Source organism: Microchirus variegatus (assembly GCF_963457635.1).
Source record: "Microchirus variegatus genome assembly, chromosome: 4".
NCBI classification, from domain to species: Eukaryota; Metazoa; Chordata; class Actinopteri; order Pleuronectiformes; family Soleidae; genus Microchirus; species Microchirus variegatus.
In genome coordinates, this window is record NC_139805.1 from 23,263,018 (window position 1) to 23,290,976 (window position 27,959).

Sequence of the window (27,959 nt, forward strand, 5' to 3'; positions counted from 1 at the left end):
ACTTTACCAATGTGCTTGCTTAAAAACTTGCTTTTTCTTGTTTTTCAAAAACGTTCAAATATAACTTTGGCAACTATGCTATTAGGCTAACAATATATATCAATTCAGAATGTATTTAAAATTAAACCATTGATCTTTTAAAAATGCATCAGAATAATTTAAAAAAAATACTTGATTTTTATTTTATTTCACATTTGGATGAATATTTTATGAAAATGTTATGAATATTATAACTTGAAAAAAATTAAAATCCTTAAATGTCTAGTAACTGTTTTAACTCTGTCCTGTTTGCTCAGTCATTGTTATACATATTATTGTGTCAAATCATTTGTGAAATAATGTTAAATATGTTCCAAATGTGGTGAAAACAATGGTAATAAGTATTGTACACCGTTAATGGGTTACCTAATTAATCCACAAAACATAATGTTTATTTGAAACTATATGCTAAAAAATAAAATCAATACTTTGTGTCTCAAAAGTGATACAATATCACCACGCAAAAATATTGTGATATTTCCCCCTCAGCCCTACTACATATGATTTTCTATGTTTCTTAAATTCAGCTTATCCAGTTCCAGCACTTAAATATCAGAGTTTGTTGGGCCGAGCAGTCACAGCCTGGTGGCCAGGCTTGACTGACAGCTCCACCACAGCTGACAGAGGCAGTCTCCCTCTGGAGGCCTCTGAAACCTTTAGCATGTGCTGCCAGGCAGTGAGGATGTCTCCCTGCGTCTATTTCGGCTCAGTGGCTGCTTGATGGGAGTCTGCTGCTTTAGAGTCAGCGTATCAGGCTCGCCTTGCTCACATCCTCCCGCTGACTAAAGCCATTGCCACGCTCAGTTTCATCCTTCTGATGAACCTTATCCTCTAAATACAGTGCTCGTCTTCCTTCAAAGGACAGGAACTGCTCAGATCTAAAGGCTCGGCTTGGATGAAAATAAAAAAAAAAAACATGTCGTGATATGTTCAGAATGAATGACTTCATAAATATTCACATCAAGGCGCACTTCCTCGGCACGCTCGCATTCAGAGCGTCTTTCCACCATCGCAGGGGCAAATCTTGCCTCCCCTCTGACTGCGGTATAAACACTCAGACCCAGCTAATGCACGCAGCATTTTAATTAATACTCAAAGGTCTCAGAAGTTGAGCGAGAAAACATCACTCAGAGCCCTACCTGTCACTGATCAATGGACGAAAAGACAAAGGGAAGACGGGGACAGCATGCAAACGCACACAGGGTAAAACAAAACACTTGGTAGATACAGAGATTTGACATTCATCTACGGCAACAAAGTAGAGGCTATGGCATCTACAAAAACCATAATCCACTACTGTGTGCCATAATGAAAAATGGCACATGAAGTCCTGTGGATGTCAGGTTTTGTTTTACACACAAATTAAATAACCATTTGATTTCCATATTACTCTGAGGCTGTTGTGACAATCTAAGGAAGGGATCGTTACAGTAGTGTGGGGCATACGGGGATAAAATTTGATCAGCAGATGCTATCTGTCTGCCTCACATGCTGCCTGACCACTTATGATGGAAGGAAATGGCTGAGAGGAGAGAAGAGTCCTCATCACTACGAGGCCAGTGAGTGCAGACGGCCATTTGTCTGGAAACCCATGTTCCCCCAGTGTTCCTCAGATTGACTGCACTTAGCGCCGACTTTGATGGCCGTTGGGTTGCTAAAGCTTTAATGTATCCAGCTGCACTCGAGTTATAGCAGCGGCCTTGGACAAGACAAACACATTTCGCTAAAGGTGGTGAGGAGATCGCCAACTTTGAAAATAATCATGGTCTTACTATCCGCGTATGACAGGCCGTATTCATGAAGACAGACATGAAACTACATAACTGGACTGAAAAACACAGCTATATTTTGCTTGAGAAAGGGAGGAGTGAGTGGAGGATACCTTCATTTGTTGCAATCTGCAGTTTTACCATTAGAGGTCACTAATTCTTACATTCCAGACCTTTAACGACAGTCTACTCCACTGAAAATTATCTGACAGCTTAACAATGATCAGAGAGGCATTTTTTACATTTGTCACTGCCCAATCTGTGCAGCTGAAACTTTCATTGATCGAGCAGCAGCTTGCACAGTTTTGTTTTTCTGTCTTTAAACCAGTCAATGGAGACAGGATCTGATGATGCCTATAGATTGTAATGCCTTATTGAAGCTGTGTAATTGACTTAAACTTAATTGGTTGACCACTAGTATTAAATATATGAGTACTGTGACTAGCTATTTGAAGCTTTGCAAAACAATAAAGTTATCTCTTAGGTTTTCTTCATTGTTGTTGATTACAGTGTTTCTGTTCATAACGCTGAACATGTACACTTCTTCAACATAGAGCCTGCATGAACTAAAAGGCACATAAACACTACACAAAATGAGAAAGAGCTTAATTTGATCCATTTTATGACTTGAAAATATAGTTTGTTTTGCTTATAAAGTAATAATACCACAGGTTTTTGGGGACGTAACATAACTACAACCACTAGTTGCCTAACGGAAACTTAAAGCTTCAGTCCGAACCTTTGCTGATTTGTTGTTGTTGTTATTATTCTGCCTCCGTTTGCTCTGTGCGAACCGAAACGATGTTCAATTATTCATATGCTCCATCCATTATTTGAAAACAAGTGTGACAGTAATACTATCACACCTGCCTGAGGGGGCATTTGGGTGTATACAGAGGCAGCATGGGGGCAGATAGGGCGAACAAGCAGGTATTCCGTCGAATGTCTAAAAAAAAAAAGTTTTCCGAAAGGCACTTCTGTTTTCGTTCATACTCCATCCTGTGTGAAGCTGCCTGACTTTACTAGAGTAATGTTGCTGTTGCCTCCGTCTGTTTTGACAAACAACTTCTTTTAATTTGTTAATATTTTAAATTGTGCACTACAGTTTCAGTCGTAGTGATAGGGGATAGTCAACAATTTTACTTGCCTTATTTGAATTGGGTTTATTCTATTCAATGTATGTACAGCTGCGTGTTTCAGGCCTGACAGTAGAGACAAAAGTGATGTGGACTGTGTAGGAGGTAGAACTTACCTGATATGTGTTGTCAAAGCTGTCATACATGAACCGTGTGATCAGAGACGTCTTCCCGACTGCAAGAACAGGAAAGAGACAGAATTTAATAAATAAAGAGACAATAGATCCTCTTTCACTCAGACACTGAATAACTCCCCACAGGAGCATTGCAGCAGGATATGGCTTCTGTAATGGCTGTTGCTGCTCACCATGGAGCTCATTACTGTGTATGGGGGGTGACCAAGGGTCAGCAGTGGCATCAGCTTCAGATGTAATTACAGCGCTGTTGCTGGAGATGGTATCATGTGCTCCCAATACACTTACCGTAGATGTCCCAATTTAATAAATTCAGAGAAATCCATAGAACAATGGAAAAGGTGAAATATGTACTGTTAACAGGTTATCATGACATATACAGTTGTCTGTTATCTGCATATGGTTTATATGGAAACAGTTTCAACACTTGTGGTTATTTTTGTCTCATTGATTTTAACTGGAAAGGGATTAGAAAAGACATTGTGAAATTGTGTCACTGTAGCAACCACAGCGCGGCAACATGTAAATACCGTCATCGTTGTGAAAGTGCAGTAGAAGGATTTTAAAGAATTAAAATTAAGTTTTTAGGGGATTCAAAGTTTCTTTTAAACCAGCATATTATCCTCAAGAGATAACCCATGTGATGGGTCTGCAAATGTGCATAAATATAACAAGTTATTGTACCTTGAAGCAAAATAGTGAAGTGTTGTTGCATTATGGCCAAACTTGAGACATCAATCAACAATCCGTTCCCATTTAAAAACAGTTCCTGTAACAATCTGCTAACATTGTCAAGCTCCAACAATATTGACTATCATGATCAATGCCCATGCATTGCAATTAAATGCTCGTTCAAAACTGCACACCATCTTATGCAAGGCAGGAGAATAACCCTAACCCTGTGTACAGGGAACAAAATATGTGTAATGTGCAAAAAATGTTGGTAATAATCAATATCAGACTGTGGCTAAACATCTGATTTATCATGTTGTGTAACTCTTTTTTTTTTCCCAAAAACAATTTAAGTTTTCACAAACTAACATGAGGCCAAAAGTGTGCTTAAACCCTTGACGCTATAAATGATTTTTATTTCATATATTCTCAGACTATTCGTCGCAATTATTAATGCGATACATACAACGTTAGATCCTGTAGACCTAAATCTACCCGACCATTAGCCCCGATGCTTTGCTCTGAGGAGAAATTACACTCAACTGCCGAGGATCATTACGGAGGCGTGTTATGGTATGTGACTGACAAATGACTGGAGAACAGCCACCAATTTCATAGCGATTCGATAATAAATTCATCATTTAAGAAGCGCCGGGCACATGCCAGAATGAATCACTTCTAAAAGAAAGGCCTGGTTAGACGTGGTGGATTTATTGATAGATGGTGCATATGGTTGTCAGATTTTTTTTTTTTCCTCTGTGAATTCTTTAATGAGGCAGATTGAACCACACAAATGGACAAATGGGGAGGCCAGCATAGATCGATCCCACCCTCTTATATTCATCTGGCAGCATTTTGCAGAAGGTTGGCTGAGACCTGGCATCTTATATCCCTTTAACTTCAGGGGGAACAGATCCAAAGTGCCAGAGTCCAATAAGCTAGTCAACACTGACTGAATCTGCATAACGCTGACAACCACATTTCTTTTTATTGACTTTTCACAAAAATGCCTAAATTAGCTAAATCCAAGTAAGACATGCAGATTATCATTTTTGTGCTGCGGCAATTTCACGGTTGTATTTCAACAACAAGAAGTATGCTAAATTATGAGGTATTGATGTCGAATGCAGTTACTGTGGCCACACAATGAAGAGTTTTTTTATTGAAGTGGAGTAAAAACTCCTTTCTTCATTGCATATCTGCGAGGAAGGATTGGAAATGCAGCTACTTATTATGCTAATGTCTTCATGTTGATTTATCAATGTATCACATGGCTTACTTGGCTCCAGAACTGTCCTGCTTTTTATCTGCAAATTAGTGTTTTACCACAGTTGTCTCTCTCTTTCTGTCCTCTTCTTCTCACTCGCTTACTCTCATCTGGGATTTTAAAAAAAAAAAAAAAAAAAAAAATGGTTCACTGCTTCAAGCCACAGCCACGAGCTAACTAGTTACCAACAGTAAGTTGGTGGCACTTCCTAGACATGTCTTGGTACCATGTTATGAGCCAACTGCATTACTATGTCTGGGTCTACAGCAGGTTACTAGTTGTTGTTGAAAGTTGGAACGCCCCCTCAAGTCAAAGCAACTTCGCCAACATCTACACAGGTTTCCAAGTTGGCTTCCACTTGGAAAAACACAGTTACTTTTCTCTTTTTCATTATACAGTTCTAGCACGACTTGATTCGTTTTGTTTTTTTGCTTTTCCAATAGGGATAGTATCTGGTACCTGGTCTGGCGAGGTTCCAAGCCGGTACTAAAATATGACATTAACAGACGACAGGCCACTGATTGGCAGAGAGCGACGTCACTGGAAGAGTCATGAGCGCGACGTCCAATATAAGAATTAACCGAACAATGCTGAACTGTAGATCAGATACAAAGACTTAAAAATCCCCAAAACATGCGTTTAGCATGGAACTGTCTCAAATCTGTTATATTGTATTTAGGTGGAAAGTCACTCTCTCCTGCTTTCCAATGTAAAAATGAAGTCACCTAGACTAATTAGCTCTCGCCTACATCATGACTACAATCAATCACAACTTTTTGGTATAATCGTAGGTATTGTGCATAACTGTGACAACTGTTTTCATTAACCTTTATTTAAGAAGCTAGGTGAAGCAGAAATGTCATAATCCCCCCCATTTCTAAAATACGAGTAGGGCTTTAGCACCACTGACTGTTACAGGAATGCTAAATCTTAAAATGCTCGACACCCTGGATGAGTTACGCGAAAGATGTTGGTGTTAGGCCAAATTAGACAAATTGGTGGCCGCTTTCTACCGATTTATCTTCCACACGAGGGTCGTGGGTGGCACTGTGCCAATCTCAGCTGACATGGGGGGATAGGCGGGGTCACACTGAACAGTTCACCAGATCATTCGCATGGCCACATAGAGACAAACAGCCATTCACTCTGACTCTCACACCTACGGTCCTAGGTCCACCTAATTCCAATATTGCATGTTTTTGGAACATTAAGGTTACATCTAATTAAAATCAGTTCTGCAAAAATGTGCAGTTTTGGACTTAAAAACCTGAAAATAGATATGCAAACAACCATAACAGTCAAATAATTATATTAAACCTAAAAAACATCTATAGACCCAGCACCCCATCCAATTTACCAAGTTTTACGGAGGTAGTAGTTTTATCCCAAATTTTGACAAATACATCTACAATAACCAACCAACTCATAGTTTTTATTCTCGTGGGCTAAACATTAGGATAGCAATCCACGATTCTCTGCAGCTGACTCATCGTCCTCAACTACTCCAGAAACATCACTCTCTGTGCCCCTGTCACTGCTAAAAGCTTTAAAACCCAGGGAAAGACACCTGCATCCTTGTTCCTCTTTCTTACATTCGGTATTACATGAGAGAGTATGAAGAAACTCTGTGAGACAGTGAAATTCATTAGGTATAAGGTATAATATCACACTTAGGCTTTGCTTGGATGTGTGTCCAAACACAATATAATGAAGGGCATTTAAGTATATGATTAAAATGTCAACACAAAAGCACTAAAGGGAAACAAATTGTCCCTGTTCTTGTACATATGTGACTATCCAACTTGTAGTTTCTTATTCCTGATGTTCCTCATATTCAGATATGACTTAGTTCTATTTGTGGGAATTTAATTACTGGGATGGAAGAAAGAAGCTTAGTTACATGGCTGCAATACTTTAGTGGATTTTTTTTTATATCATAAGGCGAATAAGAAGTGATTAACAAGGAATATGTTTGATTACATTTAAGCATTAGCTCTGCATTTTCTCATCATGAGCTTTTCATCCTATTTTCTGTCAAGCTATTTCAGAGATTATGATGGAATTAGCGGTTTTAGCTGGACAATAAACAGAAATCTATAGCAGCAGTGGCAATAACCTTGTTTCTTTGAAGTCGTGGCATCAGTGTGTTCTCACAGGGCAGCGGGTTGACACAGAAAACTACGACTAATTAATTACAGAAGGAAAGGTAGTACTAAATCATAATAAGAATTACAATTTTAAACTGTCTGGCGACAGGCCAGTAACCGACATTAGACAAAAATAATCAAGGAATAGGAACAAAGTGTTACAAGTGATAACTATGGATTTGCCCTTGATAACAAGCTAATTTATTCAATATCTCTTACTCCAAGTGCTGTACACAGAATACTTAAAAACAATTGATAAGCAATACTAATAGCATATGATCATACAGTATATGTCCTGTAATCTAAATATGGAGATTCAGTCAGTGGTAGAAGACACAGATGCAGCAATTATTGATAAAATCCAATTTGTATTCGATGATTTACACAGTGAATGGGATTGAACACAAAGATTTTTGCCTTTTTGCCCAGGAGATCAGCAGAGTTTCAATAAATGATTTTCAGAAAGAAAGGTTCAGAACTATACCCTAGTGCCATTTCTTATCCTTCAACATTACATAGCTGCATAATTGTTATAGAACAGGAATGCATGAGACTATACAGGGCATTCAAATCTTAAATGAATTGTGCAACACAGTGTGAGATCTTGACATCAACTTGCAGTCATATAAAGAAAAAAAAAACTGAAAATACATAGTTTCAATGTGCTTATAAGTGACTGCAGCCAAGCTAACATACTAATACATTTGGACACTGACCCTGCAAGTACGCTTTTTAGTCCCCTTCAGTAACTATTGAAATAAATGATGAACAATGGTGAACAAATTAAGAAAAAATGCAGAGCTGCAGGGGCTACAATGAATAAAGTGATTCACCAGCTTGCCTTGACACGAGAGGATTCTCAAATCTGACTTGATTTTACAAACCTGGGAGACCACAGACACAACAAACTGTAACCTTGATTTTCAATGATTTAAATCGTGAGGAAGCACAGACGAGACAATCCAGTCACGATTATTAATCAATTACTAAATTAATCGTCAACTATTTTGATAATCAATTATTAATAGTTTAAGGCTTTTTCATTATTAAAACAAGATTTGCAATTGTTTTAGCTTCTTAAATGTGAATATTATCTTAATTTCTTTGCTCCATATAACAAACATTCAGGGAACATCATCATTTCCAGGTTTGACAAACACTGATCAACGTTATCTGACATTTTATGGACCAAGCGATTACTCAATTATTCGAGAAAATAACGGACAGATTAATCGATTATGAAAATAATCGTTAGTTGCAGCTCTAAACCCTGGTGACATCATCAGGGTTACTTCAGAAAGCTTCCTGCAGGCGCAACTGTTAAACATACCAAGTGGTGTTTTCCGTGATGAGCATACTGATGCTTATAAGTGTGTAAAATCAATGAAGCTAGCCTTTAAATACATTCCAGGTTGACGTATAAATAAAATGCAGTCACATTACGACAACACATTAAGTTAGACCCTCTATCCAAGTGTCTCCACAAAAGTAATTTAACAACCAGTGAAGCTACACATGTTGATGATGCTCTTCCACACCGAGTTATCGCTCAATTATGTAGCCAACTTATAGACACCTTAATGAATAGCAACATAGGATGACTGCTTAGTGGGTTTTCAATTACAGTCTTGGCTTTAATAAGGTCCCTGCTTCACATGATGCTTCAAAGACTTTGCAGAGTGAGTTAACAACATGGGGGCCAATTAGTGGAAATAACGGAGCACCTGCTGCCACACAACTTGCACCACCAGGACTCTGCTGTGAGCAGTGAACAGATGCCTCATCAAGGCATCTTTTAAGAGCTCAAAATACAATTTTACAGCACATTAAAGGTCCCCCACAGTCGGGTTCACATTAGGCCCTGCCTGCTACTGCCATTTGCGAAGTACCACGCAACAGTGGAACGAGTGAATTAAGGATTTTCTCATCTCAACACCATTAGCGAGGAGGAATCAAATGCGTTATAAATATACTATAAGGAAATCAATAACCCCATAAGACGTCATTAAGAAGAACTGTATCTATCAATCTAAATAGATGGGACAGAGGGGAGTCCTTAAATATAATTACTTTCAATGACAAAAAGCTTGACCGTGGTCTTTTTAGCATTAGCAGAAGAGTGATATTGTGTATACTTTAGTCTGTGATTTAAATAGAAGTCAAAATTAAAGAGGTTGAACATTGAGGTTACCATCCATTTTGCATGCTGTGCCAATCTCAGCTAACATAGGGCGATAGGCGAGGTCACACCCTGGACAGTTCGCCAGTCCATCGCAGGGCGACATAGAAACAAACAACCATTCACTCCGACACTCACACCTATGGTCACTTTAGAATGTCCAGTTGACCCAATTCCCATATTGCATGTTTTTGGAACATTAAGGTTACATCTAATTAAAATCAGTTCTGCAAACATTTGCAGTTTTGGACTCAAAAGCCTGAAAAAAGGGATCTAAGGCTGCATTTACACTTCATCGTGCAAATGACCCAATTGTGATCTTTTCCCTCCCTAATGACACAAATCAGATATGACCCAGGACAGTCAGATCAGTTTCAGGTCTCTTCAGGTCTTTATGTGGAAATAAATCGGATACGAATCAGATATGTGCATTTGCATCAACAACGTAAGTGCGGACAGAGCAGATATTTCCCCTTCCCTATAGTACATGTGTACACTATCTATGATCACATGACTCTCTTACAACCTGTGCGATGGAGGGCGAGGGCTCAAACCACTGGACTCATTTTGAGGTTTCCTGCCTTTTAAGCGTTTGGGGAAAGGACGTGTAAATTTCAGTAGTAATACCACTTTCACTTCCATTTCAGCCAACTAACCGTTTTGAGGTCAGTTGCCACGCCCACCATGTGGCTTGTTTCCCCAAGCACACATGAGCTTCTGCATGATAATTGGAGGAACTGTCTGAAAGGCAGAACCAGATTTTGATTGACAGTCTTGCAGCAACATATACAACAGAGGGGCCTTTTCTGCCTCCTACTTTCCTGCGTGTGTCTGTCGACAAATAGGTGCTCGTTGTGTGTTATTTGTGTGGTGATGTACTCCATTTTCAATTGTACACACTGTAAATAAAGACACTATCATAGCATTTCAATTTAAATGTTCGTGTTTTCTTGTTCTAGTTGTTCGTTTGCAGAATTTATGTACTGTACACATAACCGGGCTTGAAATGGGCTTCCCCTATTTCAAAGACTAGTAACAGCAACTGTAGACAACACATTAGAATTGGGCATCAACACCTGCAGTCTATGAGAACCATCCAGACTTTGGACAAGACGTAGTGCATATAAAGCAAGAAACGTCCAACTATCCCTTATTGATGGGCTTTATAAAGGAGAATAACTAACTCATTTATCCATATAGGCCTAAAGCTGTGTGCCAAGCATCCATGCAGGTAAAACCGCTGCTGTCACTTGATGGCAGGCATTATAGAATAGCCTGGAGTGTTGGCAGCCAATCAGAGCATGGCAGTGCTTTCTGCATGGGCCCGGCTCCCACTCACGATGAGATGGATAAAAATATAACAGCACATGTAATGCGTTGCCTTTGCAGGACACAGGAATGAGAGGTCAGCATGACAGAAAGAGGCAGATATCTAATATTTATCAACGAATAGAGGAACAGAGTAGAATAAGTGGGTATTTATGATCGTCCTTACCGGGTAAGGAGAGCAGAGAGAGATCGGGAGAAGATAGAGACCAGTGGGAGATCTATTGACTCTTAAATCTGTGTACTTGCTTATTCACAGTCACAGCAGCTGACATACAGAACACACCAGGAGAATGCCAAACACCAGATGGCCTTCAAATCTTTCCTTCAGTCCAATGAAATACACAGTCATTAGAAAATCGAAATAAAGAGTCTCCCCAATCGCTCAGGAAAAAATAAATAAGCTAGAAATGTTCTGCCTGAAATCGAGACACTTTGAACTGCATACTCTGCAACAGATATCCAGCTTTTTCAAATTAACATTTCATAAATGCATGCGTGTGCGCACACATCAGAGCGGGAGGAGAGACACAGCTGATCAAAATGAGGCATCGTAACACCATGTCAGGGCTGACTCACTCCTCACCATTTAGTCCACCTTGTGTTGGTTTCAACAGGCTGTTCCAACGAAACATTATTTATGTTGAAGAAACAATGTATGAATGTTGAAATTTTGATAATTGAATCTGGAAATTATGATCAGAATTAGGTCAGAAAATCATTAAGTCATTAAAACCAGTACAAAGTTTTGAGTGCAACCCTATTCAGTGCAAAATAATAGAACAATGCTAGGCAAAAGGAAGTTATGATAACATGCAGACTTACAAAGTCTATGTCTTGTTTTGTCCACAAACAAAAATGATGCAGTTTTAATGATTGTTTTGTTATATGGAGGAAAGAAATAAGAAAGAATAAGAATACGAAGATGAGACTTTTAATGCATCAGGGACGCAGGACGCTTAGTTTTCATGGTTTTCTCGGTATTGACCCAAAAGCAGAAGACTGGGGACACAACAAGCAGCCAAAATAAGTTTTGTGGACTTAGCCTCAACATCAGGGACAACAGTTTGGATATTTCTGAATCAAAAGTAGCCACTTGAGGGGGTTCATTTGATTTTGAGGACTCCTTGGTGTCTTCCTTTCAGATACATCCAACCACGAAGAGTCCCTGAGGGATCATTTATCTCAAACGCCATGAGAACTCTTCAGGACACCTCAGGATTAGGCCTGTTGTTGACGTGGTCAACATGCATTATTGAGGTGGGCTAGTATAATGCAAATCTCAACTGTAGCCAAATGTATATCATTTATTTCCTCTGCTACCCGCCTACAAAGAAAAGGTACTGCTCTCAGTCGAAACACAAGCCTGACCCAGGGCTTTAACATTCCAAACCATACTGAACCAAAACAAAACCCTTCCCTTGGGAAAGGGTTTTTCAAAAGCAAACGGTTCCAGGTAGAACCTCAGCCCTTGTAGAAGGACCCTTTTGGAACCCTTATTTCTAAGAGTGTATGAAATATGGCTTTGACATTTACTTTCACCAGAGGATGATTCCAAATGACTGGTGATTTCTTCAACTTTTTCTACTCCACCTGCCACAAACAGGTCAACATTTCACTCATCCTGAGAAATATCTACACAATAGAGATGTTCATGGTTCCCAGATGATGAATCCTAAATCTCCACCGACTTCTCCACTAGCACAATCATGGACATGGCATGTAGGTTTTTTAGTGTCATGTCAAAAGAACTGCTAGTTATATTGGCATGAAATCTGGTAAACCACCAGTTTACTACTGATGAATCCTAATAACTCTGATCCGTATTAGCCTCTGTACTTTGTATTAATATAGACTTATTAATTCATGTAAAACTATCAGAATCACTATCAGACAATGTAATATCTGCTGGGTTATTATGATGGTATTATGAATTATAAGCTAGATCGATTGTTTATACGTCTATCTTACAGCACCTAGAGACATTGGAAAAATAAATTCTTACATTGGTAAATGGACACATCCATTTACCAATACATCTGAATAATGGATGAACATGCTTTCAAACTCAACAAAGGCCGAGTTTCCTGTGCATACATAAAGCACTCAGTAAGCCATTTCAGCCCTTATGCAGTCTAATGAGGCATTTGACATTAGTACATGCAGCAGTGATACCAACAACATATACACAGCAAGAGCACAATGACAACCATCAATGTGACACTGGTTTTGAAATGCACAGTGCAACATTTGTGGTGTCTTTCAGAAGAGAGAAAGAAGTCATATGTCTGCAGTTTTAAGACCAGAGGGCTCAAGAGAGACCCACTTGATGTTTTAATGTTTAAATTAGATTCCATTCTCACAAGGCAAAGGGCAGCTGGAGGCTGGAGAAATGAAAACAGAATCCTTACAAAAAAAATAAAGCAGAAGACGCACACTTTCATTTATTTCTTCTTCTGTCTTCCAGACATACAATATGTTGCACCACTTCAGATGTTATCAGATCTACTCGTCTTCTTATGTTTTCAGTTTGCAGTTGTGGGGTTAACAAAGCATTTTTTATGAATCCGATTCCAAATATATAGGACCTAATCTCATTACTGAAATTACAAACAGTTGTTGGAATTGCCTCGAAAAGACTGTTGCCATATTCTCTCGCCGTCCCTAGCCCTTAAAACAATCAAGCGGATATAAAACACTATTCACAAGTGTAAACATATTAAATATTAATTCAGCTAATGTTAAGACGAGATGGGGCAAGATGTGGTTGGTTTACCACCTTGACTAAATAATTTACTCCTGTAAACTAGATCAAATTATTTCTAATTCTACTTCTTAATTTCCCAAAAGATCTGTAAATTGATCTGAAATGATACCAAAGCTTCTGCCTTAAATTCTTAGATCCCTGGCTGCCCAGTCCGCAGAGTCTCACAACACTGTTCCAAGACAGGGCAAATAATCTAAAATTTAGTAGTTTAGATGGACTATGGGCCAACCACTATACAATGCCAGCTGAGAAATTAATTAAACACCCACTGTTTGCTTATTACAGGTGTGGTATACAAGGTTTATAAGGACTCTGCTAAGCTTATCTGTGACCAGGTTTTCCTTCTACATCTACAAAGATCAGTGGCATTTAATTAAACATGGGTACAAAACATTTAGCCAATTGCACTTTTTCATTTTAATGACAAACTTGTAGAACTGTTCATATTTTCAGCCCAAACACTTCATCTACCCCCAAAAGTAACAGTTGGTTACCGAAAAGAGATGATTATGCATTCTGCTAATTAAACAGTTGCAATGTGGGGGTGTTGGGCTGTTCAACAAGAGTATGTTCAGAATCAGTCAAGAATTTGAAACTTAAGAACCACAGAGCGTAGGAGTAGGGAGTTGTCTACAGACCCAGAACTCAATATCTAAATTCTGAGTTATTTTCACTGAATGAGGGAGGAAAATATACCCAGGTCTTAAATCTGACTGTGCAAACTGTACAGACTGGATTGTGGTGATTCATGCGTTCTACTCTACTCATGGGTTAATTTCATTATCTGGGTTTCAATAGGTGCAATTTCCTTTACTGTTAAAAGGAACACACTGACACAACACAGGAACATGTTGTGCTAGTATTGACCAAAGTTCCGAAGTGTTAAGGATGACGTTAGATTCAGTTTTTATCATTTGGCAGGATCACGAGGATGCAGTGGAGATGAGCACATTGCAAATGGTAATCTAATGTGACATGTATTGACGAGCATGTTACGAGGAGATTCATTGGGTGATATGTTTGAGATTAATGGACGGTCGCTTGGGTAAATTTCAGATCAAACCTCGATTTTGCCTGCATGGTTTTCCATCGATCCTGAATTAAATAAGCACACATTTTGGGTAACCAGTAAAACTTGAACATACGTGACAAATTGCCACAAAACTCTGAGCCATCTGATCAGTATTTCTCCACAACAGATTTGCATATCAAGCTTGTTTCGGCTGGTCAGTTAGTGGTTATAATGAGGCTGTGTGTGACATGGTAAGCTCTTCATTCTTCTCAAGGAAGTGAGTTTTGCTTCTTGAAATGTTTGTCAATCACAACTGCCATCCCGCTTCAAACTGCCATACCAAACAGTGCAGCATAAAAGTAAAGTAAATATATTAATTCACTGACGATGTATACAGCCAATTTATTTATGCCGGGGGCAGAAAGATTTCAGAGCTTACATCACCCTTAAAAGGAACCCCGACTATAAAACTTGTAGTTCTTAAAAGATAAATGTTAGTATCAGTTTTAATAAATTGATATAAAAAACCTTCTTGATGTCTTCGTTTTTATAAAATTTGTAAAAATAGTTTAACTCGTATGTCGCCGTTGTTGTTTACGTCGCAATGCACTCTGGGTAGTGACGTAAAAAGGTTGTACTGGGGGCTTCGGGACCCTGTTGTGACTGTTCAGCACAAACATGTTATCTGTTCAGCCTTTTCAATTTGAACCCGAGCGAAACATACAGGAGGAGGACAGCACTGACAATGTTTCACAAAACGAGCATCAAAATGAAGCGCAAGAAAGACGGGATGAGGCGAGAGTGGGACAAAACCTGTGGTGTACGTGCGGCAACTGCGTCTCCATATATGGATATACAGTGACGCGGCGACTGCAGACGCGGGTTGTCTGCTCAGGAGAGCATCCAGCGTCTCTCGTGTCTGCCGCTTTTTAACGCGGATTTCACTCGCTTCACGCGGGCGTTTAGGCTCCTTATGTGGGAGAATTGTCGGACAGGCATTTGGTTTAAGTCTCCGTTTGTATCCACCCGCTCCGGTGAGGTCTTTTAGCAGCTGTGGTCGACTAAAAGCCTCAAATGCTTATGGCGAAAAATGTCGAGAACACAGCCGCGGATCTTTAGGAAGTTGTCCTTCCACAGGCATCTTCCCACTCCTTTCTCCTCTTGTCAGTGGGAAAGCTGTGTAAACTCACAGCACTTCCCTTGTTGCCTTTCGATAAAAGCCAATCGAAAGTCGCTCACAGCTGCTAAAAGACCTCACCGGAGCGGGTGGATACAAACCGCGACGTAAACCAAATGCCTGTCCGACAATTCTCCCACATAAGGAGCCTAAACGCCCGCGTGAAGCGAGTGAAATTCGCGTTAAAAAGCGGCAGAGACGAGAGACGCTGGATGCTCTCCTGAGCAGACAACCCGCGTCTGCAGTCGCCGCGTCACTGTATATCCATATATGGAGACGCAGTTGCCGCACGTACACCACAGGTTTTGTCCCACTCTCGCCTCATCCCGTCTTTCTTGCGCTTCATTTTGATGCTCGTTTTGTGAAACATTGTCAGTGCTGTCCTCCTCCTGTATGTTTCGCTCGGGTTCAAATTGAAAAGGCTGAACAGATTACATGTTTGTGCTGAACAGTCACAACAGGGTCCCGAAGCCCCCAGTCAACCTTTTTACGTCACTACCCAGAGTGCATTGCGACGTAAACAACAATGGCGACCTACGAGTTAAACTATTTTTACAAATTTTATAAAAACGAAGACGAAGGTTTTTTATATCAATTTATTAAAACTGATACTAACATTTATCTTTTAAGAACTACAAGTTTTATAGCCGGGGTTCCTTTTAAGCATTTTGTATTTCTTTATCTCTGGACTTAATTAAAGCTGATGTCCACGATAACAAAAACACTTCACGACTGCAACTGCGTACCATATTTTTTTCAAAAATAGTAACGATAAATGAATCTTAGCTGTCAATGCTCTTAAAGGTTTGTTTAAATCCTGGCACAACACTGCCTGTGTTTTTAATTATGACTTGTTTAGATTTGAACATAAGCTGCAACATGTTTATGCATTGGAATACAACCAATGGTCTCAACAAAACATGATTATGAGCACTTTGGATACAACAGCCATGACAGGGTTAATTTCACATTGTGAAATTCTACCGTGTTTACTTTCAGACCTGAGTTCCACAGTAGGAACAAAACAAGCATTGTAACCATTGTGTCTGGGATCAAGGCCTGCTTTTGCCCCAAAGCTAAACCTGTCCCATAGCTTCTAAAAGTCATTCACAAAACATCTAAATGGTGGCTGGAGAGATGCCTTCCTGTCCATCAGAGTATGATGACAGAATGAGCATTCTAAGAAGAGTAAGAAATATTTAGCATCTGATTAAGAATAAAATGTGCAATGCTTATTGAATAGAGAAGAATAGTCACCCTTGAATATAGTGGCATCAAAGCATGAAAGTGGTCCTTCATTTGCAGAAATGGTGCTCTTCTTCAGACCTCTCCATACTTCCCATGTCTACAAAATGACCGTCTGGTCTGCCATGCATGCATACCTCAACCTACATTCCAATAACCAGTACTTTCTTAACTGCTAAATGAACATGCTAAATAAACGGCTAAATGAACTGCTGGAGGAACATGCTTTGAAACTCAAGTTTGAAAGCATGTTAATCTATTATTCAGATGTATTGGTAAATGGATCTTCTTGATAGTTTATCATCTTCAATACCAACACAATAACCCAACAGATATTATATTGTCTGTTTCTGGTGGAAGTACATTCTGATAGTTCTATATGAATTAATAAGTCTCAATTAATACAAACTGGAGCAGGTACAATTAAAGCATATGCTCACACATTTTTGGGTTGCATGTCCATGACTGCATCGGGCCTAGTCAAACAGCAAGCATTGGTCTGTGTGTTTTAGAGTTTCTGAGAAACCTAGGGGGATTTTCAACAAACACCACACTCAAACTCTGAAACTATTTAAGACAGAAACTCATTCACCCAAAGGACACAACTCCGAGGCAAATACAGATCAATGAGGTTCATGCAGGGCAAAGTAATGAGGACTGTCCTGAACTTCACACTGGAGAAACCAAACAACCAACCACGTGCAGAAAAACATGGCACAGCACGGAGGAAGAAGAAGAGAAGCTGATGATGAGAATGTTGTATTCTGACCAGGGAAGACAGATGGTTTGAAAGAGGAGTACAATAGGTCATCTATGTTAACCTGGAGAAACAATCACTCAACAGTGGAGAGGGCCTAAGACTAGAGCTGAAACGATTAATCGATGAATCAATTACTAAATTCGCCAACTATTTTGATAATCGATAATCGGTTTGAAGCTTTTTTCATTATTAAAACAAGATTTCTGATTGTTTTAGCTTCTTAAATGTAAATATTTTCTTAGTCTTTGCTCCACATAACAAAAGAAATCATTCAAACTGAATCATTTTGGTTTGTGAACAAAACAAGACGTTCGAGAACATCATAATTTCCAGGTTTGACAAACACTGATAAACGTTTTTTAACATTTTCGGACATTTTATGGACCAAATGATTCAGCGATAAATAGAGAAAATAATTGACAGATTAATCAATTACGAAAATAATCGTTAGTTGCAGCTCTACCTAAGCCACCATCTATCAGCCACCTACAATGTGGTCCTGAGCTCTCTTCCAAATAATATTAACACCCACATACAGAACAACAAAGGTGAACTCCAACACTCACACAATAGCAGACTGGGTTTCTCAGGTGACCTCAGGGGGTGAAACCTGCATTGTTTAATTTAACAAATCCTGGTATTCAGAGACAAAATACCTGGATTTTTTTTTTTACCACTGAAGAAGCGTGAAGGACAAACATCTTTAACTTAACTGAAGCAAGTCCATTTGCCTACAGCTAAGGTACTGCAGATTTGATTATCCACTACCAGGTCTGAAGATCGATCAGACCTTCCACGAGCCAACTGATCAACCCATTGCCAATGCCATGGATGCGGGCCAAGCTGTGCTCAAAGCACCCTCTGCTGGACAAGTTGTTAATTACTTTAAAGTGTCTGTGGTATTTGTAGGACTGATATTTTGAACTTGAACAGGTTTAGAGTTTGAATTAATTAATGTAGCTACTTTGGCTAATTTCTTTGTGCATTTTGAATGACGCACCAGTTTAGAGAGACTAAAATGTTATACAATTTGCAGCATTAGTTCTGTCAAAATCTCTCCCATAACCAAGCAAAATGGGTATGCAAATAGAAAAATGAATGATATCAAATCAGGTCCTTGTGACTCAAAATCAAAACGATTCATGAAATCAGCAGGGATACAAGCCCTAAATCAACTGAATAACATTGCTACTTGTGCAGAGTACCAGGTTTTAGTGTAAATATTCAGCGTCAGTCATTGATTTTGTTTTATCTTAACTATCAAATGATCCACCTCTTCGCATTTCCATTCAGTATTTCTTTTTGCATACATTTTAAATTTGTTACTGTTGATTAAAAATCATTATCAAAAATTATTCAAATAAAAAAAATGGCAGGCCTCCATGTTCAAGGTGGGTTGAATGCAGGCTATAACAGGCTGATTTCAGGTTAAAATTGCCCCGTGACAAAGGCTCATGTGGGGAGCTGCAGAAATGGTAAACACTCATGGAGACCTGCTGAACTCGGTGAAGTGTCACATATCCCATGCTGGGTAAGTGACAGCCTTCCTCCGCAGTGGGGATTTTATTCACAGGGCTGTTCTGGTTGAGCAACTGAGATTATGTTTAAATGGGATCCTTTGTCCCTCTCGGCTGGAAGAGCTCACTTTAAGCAAGAGTCCAATCTATTTCTAAGACACACAATTTACAAGGAATGGTCTCCAGTTGGGCTGCAACAATTAATCAATCAATTATCAATCGATTACTAAATTAATCGCAAACTATTTTGATAATGGATGAATCAGTTTAACTTTCGGTTTTTTCTGCTTCTTACCAATAAAATCTGGTTTCTTTGCTCCATATGAAAAAGAAATAAAAACTGAATAACCAAAGATATAACCGATTAATCAAGAAAATTATCAACAGAATAATCAGTGATGAAAATAATCGTTAGTTGCAGCCATTGTCTTCAGGTTGTTTCTCCTGCTGAATTATGTGCTGCCCTTTAACAGTTCCTGTATCCTTATTTTAAAGTCCTTTAAAATAACAGGGTAAGGATTCACAGTTGTAATAAAACAGCACTAGCCTTTGAGACTTCATTTCCTGCTCTTTGTTTATCTTTGTCAATCAGATATTGCTTCCAAAATCCTTTCACTAGCACACGCAGAGAGAAAGATGGAAGTGAATCAGACACTTTTTCTCTTTCACTGCATGGGCTGCAGACATTATTCGCAACCCTGTTTTATTATGGGAAGAGTGGAAATTGAGGCTGCACTTTCCGTGGGCCTTTGGGAAAAAACCCACTCAGGTATGCCGCACAAGGTATGCATGTATAGAGCTACCATCACTCTGGTTGTTATTTCTGTACCATGGACCTGCTCCTACAGGATTGATAACAACCCTTAAAAGTGGTAATTTCCAGAATTTCTCTTAGTCTCTTCAAGATAGTGCAATACAGTATAGATTATGGTCATAATGGATTATTTTACACAATTAATGGATTTGTTTTTGTACTGAACAAGATGGCAGAACATGGTGAAAATGGCAATTGGCCCCATGTGTTGTTTTTAAGATATTCACTTTACCTTCACATAATGACCAAGGAATACAAAAAAATAGCAATGAATTGATTAATTTGACAAAATAGCCACTATGGCCTTTTGAGAAAATATTCACATGCTCAGGGACACATTTTCCTGCCTGAAATAACTGGACTAAGGGACCACATGTCACCGGGAGTGAATCCTTTTGATCAATAACCTGCACTAATAGGCAGCTGAGCCAATCGATAGCAGATCAAAGCTGTCAGGGACTTGTTTCCCCCAATCCATCCCAGAAGAAGATCACTTGCCAGGAAGACGCAATGAGATGTGAAATGAAAGTGACGGTCAGTTATCTTTAGACGCAGCCAGATTATCAAATGTAACAGTGAACAGAGATGCTGCTCAGAAATGAAAGCCGGCCTCCCGCAGACTTCAATCTCCCGGCTGGAACAAGGAAGCTCGATCGAGACAACCTATCATCACAAAACCTACAAGCTGATTGTCTGGTAACCACTTCCTCTGCGGCTAGTTAGCCATGCCAGTCTCAGTGCAAGGTGAGGCTCAACTATACATACACTGGTAATGTCCTTTCAATTCATGACTTGCAAAAACAAAAAAATTAAGCCTCTTCTGCCATTTCATCATCTCCTAACCTGCAGAGCTTAGTTACCACCCTTCACACACTTGAGGCAGATCATGACATGCTCTTACAAAACAAGGAAAACTGATTTTCAAGGCATTGTAGTTGCAACGTTTCTGTCGTAATGCGTTGCTTCATGTTACAACTACATGTACAGGTACACCTGCATGTTAATGCAAAAGTAAAATCCGCCATAGCAGGCATTATGGCAGCAACGCAATTCCTTTTAGCCATGTAGACTTGGTCAACCCCAGCATTGGAATGGGGAATACATCAGATTTAAATTAACTTTGAATGTGACCGGCTGGTCTGAGTATTTCAGTGCTGATATACTGGGCTTTCAATGCACAAATACAGAGCATTGTGTAGAGTTTATAGAAAGTGAAAAAGAGAAAATAACCAGTGAGTGGCAGCTTTCTGGGTGAATATATTTTGTTAATGCCTGTGGTCAGAGGAAAATGGCATGGCTATTTTGATGATAGAAAGGCAACAGCAATTCAAATCATTACAACCAAAGTATGCAGTGGACATCTGAATGCACAACATGACAAACATTAAAAGCAGATGGACTACAGGAGCAGAGCACCAAACCAGACACTTTATTCACTACACACAATAGCTAAAGAAATGACCAGTGAATGTACAATATAGAAACTACACATGCAACTATACAAAGTTTCAGGGTGCTGGAACATTTGAGACTGAAGTACATTATTTTCACAGCAGTGTTCTCTCGGCACATTTTATCTGCAACCTCCTCCTGATTCACGCCTACAACAGATCACTGGATGTGTGTGTGTGTCTCAGTTTCTGTGAGAAAACAGGTCCACATACTTTACAGGCTGCACATATATATTATTATACACGCATTATGTCCCAGGAGCCACGTCCAAGTCTGACGTTTTTATGAGCAGATCATTTCTTTACAGTACACAAAAAGAGCTGAAAAACACATTTTCCTTCTACAGTTACCAAATCAGAAGGTTCTGTGTGTGTATGCTTATCACTGCATTTCTACAAAGATAACAGCACATTATCTACTGTATGTGTGTTAAAAGCATGCATCTGCATCTGTGGTTTCACAGCCCCGGAGTTAACCCAGAATACAGTTTCCTGGAAACCGTGATTGGCGCATGAGACAACCAACTGAAGCATACTTTGAAGCACTCCAGTCCAGTGATTCAGCAGTATTCTGCGTTATGGCAGTCTCTTTGCAGTCAAAGATGGAAGATGTCATTTTGATTTAGGAAGCGAAATCTAAATGGCAGCCATGCAGACGCATCTACCAAATGTATTGCCATCTGTTTGTCCGAGGAGAAATTAAGCATGCGGCAAAGGATTACCGCCAAACAATTGACTCTCACAAAAGTACCATTCAGTATTGCTTGTTTAAAACCTTGCCAAAGGCAAAACATCTACGACCTAATGCATAAAAGCGAAGCACTGTGGAGCAAAATGCTGTTTTCACTCGGAAAGTGGGCAAACAGCTGATCAGCCTGCTTAAATCCCTCGGCTTTGTCTCCAAATCTTTAGCCAGGCCTTTTTTTGTTCAGGCAGTGTAGAAACACCAAAAGAACTATGCAGGAGGAGAGACTTCCTGACAGCTCATTTAACATTCTGCCTGCTTCCACCCACTTATCCTGGAGCCCCCACTGCTCTGACGTTAGCCGATTCTTTTATGAAGAACAGAACATCATGCCATTTTTCCCTTTATAGCACATTTTTTGCAGACAACTTCCATCGTTATGGGCCTTCACCATATCAAACCAGAAAAGAAGAAGAAGCATTGATGCCACTGCTCCTGACACACTTGCGCCCACATTAATAAATGATAGTGGCAGAGTTGACAGGATTCAAGCCCCACCGGGGGCTCCAGCTGCAATTATAACAGACATGTCAGAGGGACACGGCTTCACCGGCGACGGCACAATCACACACAGGTCTAGAACTACCACTGTCTGGTTGAGTTGACAAATAAAAGTACATTCAAGCCAATAACAGGCACAGACTGTACGCCACCTAACTGGCTGCTACACCTCACTCCAGACCTGTGGAGTCCCTAGAGTTCAACCAGCTTACAAAAGGCACTACAGAATGAGGTCACAGCACCTTTTCTTTTTAAAGGTCTACTGTATAACACTTCAGAGCGGTCATTGGCAGAAATTGAGCAAAGGGCTGCAACTTATTTTCTCGATTAATCGAGTGCTTGTTTAGTCCGTAAAATGTCAAAGGATGCGTTTCTCAAACCTGGAAATGATGACGTTCTCAGATGTCTTGTGTTGTGCGTAAACAAAACTATACAGTTTTTTCATGATTTATTTGTTATATGGACCAAAGAAGCCAGAAAATATTCACGATTAACAAAATAGTTAAAGATTAATTTAGCCAGATAATTGTTGCAGCCTATACTACTCAAAGGTTCTGGTTTGTTATTGTTGTTCTGGCTTGAGTTTTGCATTAAAAATTGAAAATATTTTTATTTTTTTAAATACTATATTATACTGTATATAATCTACAGGATATATACATATTATTTTATTGTGAAAGCTACGTTAAGAGATGCCCCATCCATGTTCAAGACTTTATGAACTTTGTTCTCCATGTTGCGAGTTAAATAGATAAATCTTGCACTTTTAACTTTTCACGGATGTTTTGTTTTCGTTATTTAGACATAATATCATGATGTATCGCTACATGATTGCATTGCAATATATTGATCGTCACAGAATCATTGTATCGCGATATTATTGGTATCGTGGACTGTGTGCCGTATTGTGAGGAACCCCGTAGATTCCCACCCCATCAATATTGAATAAAAAAACACAGTCAACAACATTTTCTATATTTTTGAAAACAAAAATCACCTAATAACATTTCAAGCCTTCTTATTTGTGTTATAGCAGAATTTAGAAAACATCCTAAAAAAATAAACCAAGTATTACCTAAAATGTGAGGTAACAACATTTTTATTTTGGTATATACAGTGTACTGTCACTCTGCTTTAAGAAGCACAAACATCTCAAAAGAAACATTTTCAGGAGTCCAGAGAAACAGCTTCAAATCCAGATATGTACTTCATATCCGGGCATAGCCTTAAAATTATCAAGATATTATTTATAAGCTATAATCGCCCAGCCTTACACTGGACCTTTAAAACCTCAAAGATGAACAAGCTAAAATGCTTATCTTGCTGATAAAACATTTATAGCATGCATCTACTATTATTACCAAACAGAGTAAATGTCAGCAGAAATTTATGGAAACATGCAATTTTGCAGCTGCGTCTCATTCTAACATTAGCACATAGCACAGACGGATACATAAACACACTGATTGGTGCCCTCATATTTGTCAGGGACATGACACAACCCAAAAAGGAATATTTGATGGGTAATTAGAATGTGGAGAAGCTAGAAATTAAGTAATTTCTTGTTTCTCATCAATAATTCAGGTCCACTCAGTTAAGATTCAACTAGCTTCCGTTTGCCTGTGACACAAATTAGTACCATTTCCTGTAGTGCTAACAAACTTTCATTTCAGTGTAAAACCGATGAACAGAGCAGAATAAAATACTTTCAATGAGAGGAGAATGGGGTCAGCAGAAAACCTAAATAACACCACAGACATACACATCTGACTATATATCAGATGCTCATCCTGTATTCATGCAACAATAAATGAGAGCAAAGCATGACATATGTGAATCAATAAGGTTTTCAAGAGCTGAATATAAGAGACATTTATAGCAACAATCAAAACTCTGCTTGAGATTTCATTTGTGCCTTTTCATTCTAAGAGCAAAAGAATATTATTTTTGTATCCTTAATCTTTCACTGAATAAAAAATCTTGTTATTTCCACAGGTCTCACTGTAATTAATCTGTGTTCAGCCAGCTCTGCGGTCTGCTGAATACAGCACACTCCATGACATTATGTTTGTGCTGCCAAATCTCCTTTGGCTTGTTGCTTGGCACTTAATATCATAAAAATACCCAAGAGGAAAACCTACCAACAAGGCCAATGGTTGTTCTGAGGTTTCTCTGTATACAGTACACTGTGTCTTTATTATTTACATTTAGAGGGGAAGGCACGAGGGAAAGTGAGAGGAAACCATTACATAGGTTACAAGGAATTATTTGAAAGCATATATTTGATATATTGTCTTGAAAATTCACTGTCGTTTAAAGCCTTTTGTTAATAGTATGTCATTATAAACTGTATATCTCTGTTGCTAGTGCAAGACAGAGCTTAAAGACCACCATTTGTATTTAAATAATTCAGTGTGCCACACTGCTGTTATTAGAAAAATATACTATGTAAAGCATGACTGTGCTATACTGGACGATCAGTAGGACCTGCTGCTGCACTGAACTATGACTAATGTGGTTCATTTGGTTCACTCAGGACTTCTGAATGAGGGCATACACAGACCTGCCCTGTTGTAAAGATGTAAACACTGAAATCAAGTCTAAACCTGCTCAGAATATTCTGATGTTGTTGATGCTACACTGACGCCTCAGAGAAGGAAAAACTCTTGAGACGGTGTGTGAGAGGGTGCGTGAGAGACGCATGGAACCAACCAAGTATGTATTTGGATTTCAGATTCCACAAGATGATGAGGACGACGACGCACTGATGTGCGATTTTGATGTGTCATGGAGAGATTTCAAACAATGATTCATGGAGCGAGTCACGATGCAAATCATCCCAGCAGTCCAGCAAGTCATCCCGATATTAACATGCGTAATATATGCAATAAATGCCCCTTGTTCTATTTTTGTTTGGCCAATAACTTAACTTACACACTTCACGTAAATCCCCGCCTCAAACTGCAACACCCTCATCTATCAACTACTTAGTGGGCTATACTTAGTGGGATTTGTTGGACCAGCCATTCCCAAATTTAAGAGCGCCAGGGCCCACTTTGAAATCTGCAAATCCTCTGAGGTTCACCAAAACCTTAAATTCAATCATTTCCAATGAATTGTTGTTTTCATGTAAATATTGGATACATTAAAATCAGTGAAGATAAATCAGTCCTTTTCACTTCATCACTTGCATATTACTTGCACAAAGTGTGTAATTTTTTATCGACATAAATAACACTGTAATATGGAGATGGCAGACTTCACCCCATTCGCGCAACAAGCCTCTGGCGGCCTCTGCTAGTCATATTGGCAAGTGCAAGTGTGGAAGCACAAACAAACAGACACACAGAGCCACTAAAAACAATACTTCACTCCCACTCCGTGGGGTGAAGTGACAACACCCTCACTTTGTTATAATCATTGCAGCAACATAAAACTTAATTACCAAACCGAAAATTAAAAACATATTTATTTATTTGATTTAACAACCTTTCACGGCCCACTAGGGGGCCACAGATCCACACCTTGTGATTAAAAAGAGAAACATTGCACTTGGATTAATGACAATCATATTTTTGTTTTTGTTCCAAGTAGCAGAAAATGTTTCAAGGGGGGGCATTAAAACAGTGAATATTCTTGAATAAAACTATGTTGTACTCGCAGTCTGTTGTGTAACCTAGCGTAGCAAGCAAAGCAGAAAGTTTACTTCAGTGTGTGATAATCTAGCGGCGAGACTGCAGATTTAATCTCCGTTCCCAAAGTGTGTCTGGGAAGTACAGTGGATGCCGTACGAGAAAAAGCCACCGAAATATTTGTACTTCGCTAAGCTTCTGCTACCGTGGCTGGTTTGTCTGTGCAGGCTACTGTAGAAACGGCGGGGCAAGATGGCAGCCTCTGTAAACCAAGGCCCTCGCCTATATGAAAAGCTATATTCTACAGCTGCGAGAACCAAAAACCTTTTATTTTTTTATAGACTATATCTTTATAGACCTATACAAACAAACTATGGCTCCGGTATTATACCAATCTTCTGATATTAGTCCTATACTGGGATTTGTTTGTTTGTTTTTTAGCTTGAACAATGACTCAGTAAACCGTTTATATTACATTTAGGACCAAATACTGAACATTTTTTCTCATCTGATTCAGCTATGTTTGACCAGTATTAGACCAATACCAAAACCCTTATACAAACATACTAGTTTGTAGTATATTCAATTTTTGCCAGTAATGTTACAGACTGGACCTTTAAGTATGTTTGATTATTCATCACACTTCATATTGTCACTGCAATATTAAACATAATCACATTTCACATGTGTTCTTGCTCCAGTGCTAACACACAAACTGGCAGAATGGAACAATACCAGGACAACAACACACACACACACACACACACACACACACACACAGAAGACAGCCTGGGTGTGTCTCTCTAGTCAGTACACAGGAATATTTACCAACTTGTATCATCATCCAGCATCAGAGCTGCATCAGAGCTGCACTCACTGCCTCCCTTCATGCACACAGTCAGTCTCATTTACCACACATTATGATTCACGAGCGACTGATAAGATAATCCTTCATACTGACACTCAGAGAGAATAAGTGGGGGATTAGCATTATTAGCATTTTACTATTAAACTTAATAGAGGCTGCGCTGGAGTCTATTGTGTTCAGCCATTTAAGCTGGTAATTTGATTGCATTACACCCACCACTCCTCCTCCACCTCCTCCTCACTATCACATTAAACATGTCACTCAAGAAGAAGACACTTTAAAAACATAACACTCAGACTATTAGACAAGAAGCAACAACACCGACAGGAGCTAGCTTAACGTCTCCAACCAGATGAACTTGCTGACTGGGCAGCGGCAGCAGCAGGTGCAACGGGTTCAACTTCCCCCCGAAACACCAACTTTTTTGTGTGTGTTGTTGTTGTTTTTAAAAGAGTAGTTTCAATAAACTGTTGTCTTCTTACCGCTCTGTTCCCCCAGGAAGACGAGTTTGAATTTTCTTAAAGGATTCCCAAAGTCACTGCCCACGGACATTTTGTTGAGGAGGAGGAGGAGAAGGAGGAGGAAGGAGGAAGAGGAGGAAGGGGGGGACTGTGGACACCGGAGGACAGTGTGGTCTGAGCGCACACTTGTTTCTGATGTTCCCACTTGAGTTGGCTGTTGGTCGGTGGTGGATGATGATGCTGCCTCGGCTGCAGGAGGGAAAAGGGAGGTTATGCTGCTCCACTTTTTCAGTACCAGTCTCTCCCTCTCTCTCTCTGCCTGTGTGTGTGTGTGTCTCTC

General features: G+C 39.3%; 1 protein-coding gene across 2 annotated transcripts in view; it reads right to left on the minus strand.

The window, feature by feature from the left end:
- The window catches only part of rab6ba (RAB6B, member RAS oncogene family a), a gene marked incomplete at its 5' end in the record, with an annotated part of 49,346 nt that extends 21,636 nt beyond the window's left edge, over positions 1–27,710 (minus strand). For both annotated transcript variants that reach the window (XM_083887865.1, XM_083887864.1), the window contains 2 exons: positions 3,061–3,119; positions 27,641–27,710. In XM_083887865.1, coding sequence (XP_083743991.1) covers positions 3,061–3,119; positions 27,641–27,710 — 129 coding nt within the window. The remainder of the gene's footprint in view (positions 1–3,060; positions 3,120–27,640) is intronic.
- Positions 27,711–27,959: the final 249 nt, after the last annotated feature.